The 9,439-nt window shown below is 43.0% G+C and overlaps 3 protein-coding genes across 5 annotated transcripts in view; 1 reads left to right on the forward strand and 2 right to left on the reverse strand.

Annotated features, from left to right (window-relative positions):
• LOC104959188 (mutS protein homolog 5-like) overlaps positions 1-838 on the forward strand; it is a 6,401-nt gene extending 5,563 nt beyond the window's left edge. The window contains 1 exon segment of the mRNA XM_010787056.1: positions 827-838. Within this exon segment, the coding sequence (XP_010785358.1) occupies positions 827-838 (12 nt within the window).
• Positions 839-1,479: 641 nt separating this feature from the next.
• The window catches only part of LOC104959136 (tyrosine-protein phosphatase non-receptor type 3-like), a 12,936-nt gene continuing 4,976 nt past the window's right edge, over positions 1,480-9,439 (reverse strand). The window contains exon 10 of the mRNA XM_010786994.1: positions 1,480-3,612. Coding sequence (XP_010785296.1) covers positions 3,094-3,612 — 519 coding nt within the window. The 3' untranslated portion in view covers positions 1,480-3,093. The remainder of the gene's footprint in view (positions 3,613-9,439) is intronic.
• Positions 7,598-9,439, reverse strand: part of l3mbtl1b (L3MBTL histone methyl-lysine binding protein 1b) — a 23,384-nt gene continuing 21,542 nt past the window's right edge. For all 3 annotated transcript variants that reach the window (XM_010786990.1, XM_010786992.1, XM_010786993.1), the window contains exon 22: positions 7,598-8,993. In XM_010786990.1, coding sequence (XP_010785292.1) covers positions 8,865-8,993 — 129 coding nt within the window. In that variant the 3' untranslated portion in view covers positions 7,598-8,864. The remainder of the gene's footprint in view (positions 8,994-9,439) is intronic.

Here is a 9,439-nt window from a genome sequence, read left to right on the forward strand (position 1 = left end):
AGCCTTTTTCAGTTTCGTGTGAAGATTTGTTGATTTTGAAGTGTCATTTTAAAACCACAAAAATAATTCAAAGGACTTAATGTTGTGCTAAAATAAACTCATTATAGCCGCAATTAACTACTAGCATAGAAAACATGCATATTGAGGCATAGTTTCCTTTGTTGATGTCTGCTCTTGTGGGTAGTGAATACTAAAGAAGACCATTGTCTCTGTGTTAACTGATTATTTTGTAGAATTATGTTGAGTATTAAACAATTGCGTGAGTGTGAGGGTATTACAATTAATTGGTCGGTAAGCCAGAGATGTGCAACTATATTTAACTTTTAGTTTTACATTTTTTTCAATAAATAATTATGGGATGTGCCCTTTTTCTCACTTGAGCCCCTGCCCCCCAAAATGTCTGTGCACGTCCCTGGCTGAGAGGCTGATGAAGATAAAACAACGGGGAACAGCTGAAAATGTTCAGAACTCACAAGGGATGGGAGGTGGAGTTCGGCCACCAGAGAGATTTTATGTTTCCTTAAGTGTTTGGTAACCTCAGTTTTTACGAAATACTCAATGCCAGATGTGGACAAAGGTGGTGGAACATATTTCTCCATCCAGCTCATCACTGTTTACAAACACACTGCGGTCACTTTTCAGACTAGTGAAAAGAAAATGTCATTTAAAAAAAACAAAAACGTTTTTGTTTCTCCTAATGTGATAATGCATCATTGGCACATTTAAACAATCATTTTAAATACAAAAATAAATATTGTAAGGTTATCAACTGGGAATGTTTCATGGTGTTGTCTATTAGTTTTGTTTGGACCCTATCCACCTGCAGTGTCTCCCCTAAACGTAATCCTATTTCTCTGCCTATTAAAAAAAAAAACTTAAACTGGCATCTTCCTCCCTCACACCTTTTAAACCCAAAAAGTGTTGATCCCAGTTTCTCTATCTCTCTTGGGGAACGGAGAAAGTGCATGTGTCCAGAGTCAGTGCAGGGTTAAGCAGCTTACAGCCTATGGTCCATCTGCTTATATATGTATCTAAGGAGGGGATTTAACGCAGCTATATTCTCAATGCAGCAAAAAGGAGAAAAAAGACGTCTTGCTGAGTTATGTAACAACACTGTTGTACAAGCACAGGGGAGAAACCTCAATGATTTCTTGAAATCTGTGTTGCCGCAGGACTATCTGTGTGTGTGTGAAGATATGTGACAGCCTCTGGTCGGTTTAGTGTCCGACTGAAAGAGGAATGATGCCTCTAAATATGTATTAGCACAAATTCATCTTGCTACTGACAGCAGAAATGGTTAATAAATATAAAGCAATTGATGTTTCGATACTTTGGGAGGATTGTGATGCAGTTGAACGATATTGCATTATACAGACGTGGAGTTTTAGCCTACTCTCATTGATATAAATGGGCTGGACACAATAATAGAAAACACATTAGCATGCATAATGCATAGAATAATGGACCTCTTGAACATAATAACCCTCATAAAAGTATCATTTATTGCAGCAATGTCCAATGAAACTGCATTTTACCTAGAATATAAACTGGCCATTAAGTGTAGACAACAATATTTCATGATAATCAGAAAACAAGCTGCAGATTCATGATGAATAATCTTTGGTTGCAGCTCTGACATCCTGCAGGGTTCCCTCTCCTGAACGTAAACACATCAGAGCATCTCTCACAGTGAGAAGGACTGTATGTGTGAGAGTGAGGAGAGAGAGAGAGAGTGTGATGAAGCTGCAGCCTGTTGCAGGATTCAGACACATCTCCCCGACTCGTACCTGCCACTGAAATAAACATCTAGCATCTGAAAACAGCATAAAGTACTGACATAAACCCTGTGTGAGAGAGAGAGGGAGATGGGTGCTGCTTTCAGGGAAATGTGTGTCTGCAAATGACTGTAAGCTTCAGTCTCAGTCGTCATCTGGATGGCAGTATCTCAGCATGGGCCAGAACAAAAAGGAAATACTCTGCAGTCCTAAAGAACCTATAAAACCCTTCAGACTGATCCCCTGTGTAATTAAAGGCTGGGGGGGAAAACGCTGGAGATAATTAAAATCCTACCCCGTTTACCTCTCAGACTTTTGCTTAATTGGACCCAAAAACATTTCCCTCTGCATTGTATTTGCTCTATATTTCAGCAGCCAAGGCTTGAGCTGGAGGATGGGGGTATTTGAATAAAGCGTAGGAATCAGATGATGAAGCGAGAGGAGATGAAAGGTTGGGATGGTGGGAGTGTGAGGCTTCAGTTACACGACTCACAGGACCGCTTTTCTCAGTTAAACTGCGTCAGGGATAAGTCATGGCAGCCTAACAGGGTTTTCTTTTTTCCCAGTCATTGCTCTTTTCTCTTCTATCCACCATCTGATTGACATTCTTTAAGATCTCGCCTCACCACACTCGAGAAAAGGAAAAGAAACTGAGCAGCTGAATACAAAAAAAAAAGTTGAATTACAGTGAAACACTGAAAGTTGCATGTGTACAGTGCAGCAGCTGGTATTTATAGCGGGGCTGTAGGTGTCGAGTGAGAGGAGTGTGGCCTTGTGCACTTCTCTTGTTTACACAGACACAATTTCCTCGGATAGAGACTAGATTACAGTATGTGTGAGATTAGATAAAGAATCATTTAAGACCTAATCGTGCTCATCCTCCTAACCAAAGCATCTGTAGTGAGTAAATGTAGACGCAGTACATCTGCATCAGTGTGAGAGAGTGTGTGTGTGTGAGTTGGTCCGTCTCCCAGCACAGCACCTAAATACGTTTTCAGCAGTGCTCCTCACGTCCAAATATGGTCAAACAAGCAGTGGCTTTTGGGGATTTCAGGCATGGGTGAGTTCAAAGACAACAAGATGGTGAGTTGACATCAAACACCACAGATCCGAATCTTTCAAACGTGGGTGAGTCAGAGAACGATGTAGGACAAAAACACCCTTCACAGACAGTGAGTCAGACCGACTGCGCCACTCGGAGGCACTAAAGCATACCACCAAACATTTCATCTGTTTATTCAAGACAGCAAAGTCCCGTTATAAGTGTGTGTCCGCACGTGAAACCTCCAAAGAATCTCATCATGCACATTTTATGAGTTCAGTGTTGAGGAAGGCCTGTCCGTATGTTGAAGTTAATTTCACTGGAGTTGCAAGAGTCTGAGTACACTGAGGAGTGGGAGACGGAGGGGCAGGGGGAGGGAGGGTGAGGAGTCGGCTCCTTGTGGTGGAGGACTCGGGCCAGAAGGGTTGATCTTCCTTCCTTCTCCTCATCCTCCTCTTCCTCTCTATCTCCCGCATCCGGAGGAGGAGGCGGCGGTGACGGCGTGCCGCTGACGGTGTGTGTGTTCCTGTGAGGCGTCCCACAGTTCTGGTCCGAGAGGGGGAGTGTGTGGGTCGGAGCGGCCCACTGCCCCCCCTCTTTCTCCTCCCACTGCTCCTGACAGCTGAAGCTGGGCTGCTCCTGTGAATCCTCCCAGCCGTCTCCCCCCTTCAGATCCTCCAGGTCATCGCACGTCCCCCGTCTGAGGACTTCTTCCAGATCCCGGTTCTCGTACAGAAGCGTGGCGGCGCAGATGAAGATGAAGAGGCCCACTCCCATGACGACGGGCCCGGCCAGCTTCATCCTCTCAATGTGGGTGGAGCCGCGCCCGCTCACCACGGGCTTCGGTGGTGAGGACACGTAGCCCGCCACCGCCACAGCCATCCCCACCAGGACCACCACCACACCCAGCAGGAGCCACACCCCCGGGGCGGAGCGCAGGGGCAGGGTGGTGTGGAGGGCTCTGCCTTTCTTCAGGTGCCTTTGGCATGCTGGGAGGCAACCAGGTGAGGACTGGGAGGAGAGGGAGGAGGTGGGGCTGCAGGGAGGACTGGCTGCTGTCATCCTCTGGCTTCACACTGAACAGAACACAGAGAAATACAATAATTCAGTCACAAAGTGTTGCATGCGGCCCCAAAGGGAGAGCACATGAGGTGTTTGGGAGAAGGCAGTCGACTGCAGTGCTCACAACAGGAAGTAGCAGCTTTAATAAGGCAAGTGGCTCCTCCAGTCCAGTGTCTCTGTGGAGCCACACAGCAGCTCCTCTGAACCTGGGCTGAACTGCTATCAAACCTTCATCATCATCATCATCATGGGAATACAAACGAATGACCCCTTTCAGGATCGCGTGATTTGAGTTAACAATGTCACTGCAGTCACAAATAAAGAGGCACATTAGTTGGGTTGTCTGAACTCATGATTCCGTTTCCCCCGGAGCGAGTGAACACTAGGCTACGGGTGATTCAACAGGACGCAAATGACAAATTGCTGTTTTATAAGTGCTTTTACGCATGCATCTTTAATGTTATATTATAATTCATGTTGCACCACTGCACTGTTGCTGTCTATAATTCACTGCAGATCACTGTCCGGTTACTTTATCGCAGTCAATGGAAACAATCTGACAGGGTACTTGCCTTGTCTTGGAGGTAAATCCGAAGCAGAAACGGGATCCTCGGCATGATAAAAAAAATCAAACAAACCCAGAGTTTCGTTATTCCTCCCACTCCGTGCGTTAAATTCTGACTTTCTCGGTGTTTTCCTCCTCACATTACGACGTTTTTCATACCGTGTGCCCGTGAGCAGCGCAATAGCGCGTACTGCGGAGCCAGAAATGAAGCTTTTAGAGTAAAAAACAGTCTTACTAAAAGTGGTGCAAAGCCACTCTGCACGCCTCCCTGCGCCTCTGCCGGAGCGCCTCTGCAGCCTGTGTTTTCATTTGTCTCTGTGAGTAGAGGAGGGGTCGTGGGAATATGAGGCTGGTCCAGGCCAGTCCCACGGTGAGCCCGGTTATTCTTAGTGATCACCAAACAGTGAGATACTGACGAAGCAGCCTCCTTCCCGCACAAACCTGAAATGTGTAGAGCAAATGCATCAAATGTAACCAGAAATGAATCTCTTTTGAAAAACACTAGGTTGGGGGTCTCCAATGATTTTCTTCACATTATATACAGCATTATTTTCTATCTTTACAGCAGCCCTTATAATCTCAGTTTAATTATTTAGGGTATGAAAATCAATTCTCAGATGTGTGGATTTTGATTGAATAATTATTTCAATGTGATAATTTGTTCATACGTTTTATAAAAATCTTGTTCTATTTTGGCTCTATTTTTCTATTCTCTTGGCTCTTTAATGACTTGTATTCAAATGTATTTTCTTTGAATGTGTTTATTTTGCTCTTTGTCTCGATGCTTTTAATGTTTTATGTAAAGCGCTATGAACTGCCTTGCTGCTGAATTGTGCTATTTAAATAAACTTGCCTTGTCTTAAAGGGGAACTCCACTGATTTAAAAGTGCATTTCACAGGAGATGTACCTTGTAAAGTTTCATGTGACAAATCAAATTGATTCACTGCTGCCTGGGAAAAAGGTCGTAACATACCTTTTGTGGCTGTGTAGCTGCAGGCTGCAAATGTTCTGGAAAATGCCTCGTGATGTCACTTAAGGCATCATCGACTCGGGCGAAAAATTACAAGTTTAAAAATGAAACAAAATTAGAAAGAGAGCTAACCGGCTCTCTTAACAACTCTCCTTCTATCTCTGAGGCTACATTAGCCACTACTAGCTTAACAAACCCACATGTCTGACTGACCTGTTGGTGGTTCTCGTGCATTGTGGCCAATGTAGGCGTAACGTTTTGACATACACATAAATATCTTTGACTCTGCTCTCATTCTTTTTTTTTTTCTTAAAAGTTACAATCTTGAAGCTTTCCCTTTAATTCTCTTTGGCCATTAGCTTGATTGGCGGCTTTGCTTTTGGATCTCACTTCCCAGATATGCAAACAGTGCGCGCCGCTTGTGTTTCCCAAAACATTTCTAATGATATCAGCCGGGGTTAAATAGTGATTGCCAGTTGTGCCAAACTGTAGAAAAGTGTGGAGTGAAGATTTAAAACAAAAACCTTGTAAAACTAAATAAACTGTGGCATTTCAAACCCAATCAAAAGATGTTGGTTTATCTTGAAATAACAGTTTTTAAAGGACATAACCCAATATACACCACTTTAGTCATTTTAAAAAGTGAAATGCTATTGTAAGAATCACATAACTCACGTCACCACCACTAAACAAAAGGTGGAATTGTGTTTGGTGGACTTTTTACTTTAAATGGACTCCGGCAATGCTTTGTAGGAGTGCAATGCGAAACCAGTGTTAAATTGTGAAATGTATTGCAGAATTAGTTTACCACATCCTGGCCAAATGTATCTGGGCCACAGTTTTCGGCAATGTCAACAGGTGTCATGTCAGCCAGCACACAGCTGAGCCTCCGGCCAGCATTGGGGGGGAAGGGGTTTAGGCTTGCTGAAGGGTCAGGTAGGCAACACACAGTACGGTGGTTTGAGGGTGAGCTGTGATGTGTTTTGCCCGATGTGGATGTGGGTCATGTGTGAGCAAAACACAACCAGACAGTTTCCACTTTGAGGCCATATGGCAACATTCGGTCTCACAAAAGGCCAACTTACTGTCATTTCACAGAAACCGTGGGCCAAAACACTTGAAGCTATTTATGTGAACACAAAACAGTACATGCCCAGGGACTCATTACATAGATGGTTAGTAATGAGTAAGGAGCATTTTACTTTTCCAGTTAATGGAGTTAGTGGTTGTTTTTATCAACTCCAGGCTCAAGCTGCGTCTTAAGGGTCATACAGTACATCATCATCGTGGGATGATTAATGTAATAAGAAAGAATAAAAACGCAAGGCCTCAAGTCATTTTTCTTCTTCAAACAATTATGTAAATGAAACCACCTGAGAGGTTTTGAGAGGGAACAAGAGACTAGAGGTTTCTCAATACTCTAATTTCCCCTCCTCTCCTCGGTTCCCCTCCTCAGTCCTCCGCTCGCATCTCCTGTGGGCGGGACTAAGTATCGAGGATAGGAGTCGAGGAGGGGAAGTTTGAGTATTGAGAAACATCTACTGTTTATTTGAAAGGATGCCTGAACCAGAAAGGTTGGGAACGACTGGATGTGGATGAAATTAGGGCTGCACGATATATTGTGTCGTGACGATAATCACGATATGTGCATTCGCTGCTCACCGAGCTAGCTCAGCTTGTTGCTCTGATAACTTAAGATCCAGACGTCCGTGACTAAAATCCTTCATCCGGTTAAATATAGTTAAAAAAATACCAATTGTATAGCATTAAAGTTCAAGAAAGGATGGTTTGCTGAGAAAAAAACGGTCTTTTCTTCAATTCCTGTATGTTTTCATATCGCAATATATATCACAGGGGGAAAACAAATCGCAATGTCAGTTTTTTCCAATATCGTGCAGCCCTAGATGACATATTAAATTGAAGAGTCAATTGAGCCCCTGCCACAGATTTCCTAAACGTGCCATCACTTAAAGTGCAACAGCTACTGAGCTCTCAAAAAACAGGAACAAAAGTTAGTAGATAGATCTTAAGTAATGTTTGTTTTGTCACACTACGTTACCTCAAAAATGCATTAAGTACTTAAGCCAATGTGTTTTCCCCTTCTGTAAATAACTCAAATGTACAGATAAAGACGGGTTTAGGAGGATGTGTATGGTGAGAGAGGTTGAATGAGGACAGCAGACAGTGTGCATCTCATTTATTTTCACCCATTCACACACTTTCCGTCAAAGAGCCACAGCTTACCTCGGAGCCAAAAACAGCATAACATTACCCTTTAAATTAGAATACATAAATAAAAGCCGTTTGCATATAAACAGTTGCTGATGTACACATTCCAACTCACCGAAGTACACGCTGATTCACAAAGACACTGACAATGTTTGTTTTGTTTCTTTTTTTCTCAAAATCTTTGTATGAATTGAGGCTCGTATGTTTTCATTGTCACAACGTCCTCTCCTCGTGGACAGATGTCAAGCCTTTGCATAATCAAGCAGGAGTAAACTCTGTTAGGGAGCGAGGACAGTCCATTTGTAGCTGTATACTATTTACAATGTGAATGAAAATAAACAAGATAATATAAACAAAACAACAGAAAAGCTGTTTTTTTAGACATTCATTTTCATGTGCCGTTCCCATTAACAAACAAAGGAGACAGAGATAAAGCTGTCTCGTTCCACTTTAAACGACTGCAAGGTTTCTTGATTGAACATTTAGCCCTTAGCCATGCCTGCCACAAAACAATCCTCTGACCAGAACATAACACGTGGGCTGATGGGAAATTACACCCTTATTTCTCAAACACTCACATCTGCACACACAAACACACAAAGTCTTTACCATCCCCCTTTCAACCCAAGCTTCAGCTCCAATCTAATCAAAGCGTCTCGCCTGCGGGCCCGTAGAGCTGCCCACGCTCTCCATCTAGAGGAGAGCAGCTGAACTACATAGTGCTTCTGCTCCACTGGGTTTCACATTTTAAAAATCTTTCGCCCTCCACGATTGTATTTTGCACCTTTAAAAAAGAAAAAATCTATTGCTAAGTAAAAATGAAACAAAGCACAAACGCTCTTGTTCCATCTGCTCTTAGCCCGAGCACCATTCATTAACGCAACACTAAATCCAATTCAAAAACTGTACAATGTTAAGAAGCATTGAAGGTGCCTGTAGTTCTTTTTTAAATCATTCAGTAAACAAACACGATAGAGATCAAGAAAACTTAAAGTATCGAAGTGACCTCCATCATGGAGAGAGGAGGGGGAGAGGGGAGAGGGGGGAGGGGTGGACGTTTTTTTCTGAGATGATGGCCTCCGCTTCTGTCTCTGGTGATGCTGCTCCGCTCTGTCGCAGAGCTCCACAGACAAAAGCTGTTGAAGCTGATTGGATCAAAAGTCTTCATAGCCGAGTGTCGATGAAAGGAGGGAGCGACTCCTCTTCAGTCTCTGGAGTTTCTACTCTTCGTCTGCGTTCTTCAACATGAGGATGGAGTTGTAGATCTTGAGGGCGGGCCCTAACTTGATGGACAGAATCTTGACGATGTCCGCCTGGGTGAGCAGCAGGAAGGACTCGCCATCTATTTGCTAAGAAGGAAAGGGAAAGAAAAATGTTGCTCCGTATTACTGAGTTTTTACAGAGTAACCAGACTCGTTTAGTAAATATTAACCATCATTACAAACAAGTCACAAGAACACAAATGATTAGTGTTTCTCGCCACCTGGTGAATGTGCTATATTCAACTCTGTTTATGGTCTCTTCCGACCCCTGAGATCAATATCTGGCTCCTTTATTCACAAGCTAGTCTCTAACTGTCAATAAGAGAAGTTACATCCTAAGCAAAAAAATCTTTGCAATTAACAAAACTCGACAACCATGTTTTGATTTTGTTATGACTTTATCATCACATGAAAACGCATCGATTTTAATGAATTTTCTTAGTAATAAATGCTCTGGGAATTACTTATTGGGCTTTAATGAACATCAGTATACAACTCAAACTCTACAAGTCACCATAAGGGACTGAATGATC

Source organism: Notothenia coriiceps, unplaced genomic scaffold (genome assembly GCF_000735185.1).
Source record: "Notothenia coriiceps isolate Sejong01 unplaced genomic scaffold, NC01 NC01_scaffold00029967, whole genome shotgun sequence".
In the NCBI taxonomy this organism is placed as follows: Eukaryota; Metazoa; Chordata; class Actinopteri; order Perciformes; family Nototheniidae; genus Notothenia; species Notothenia coriiceps.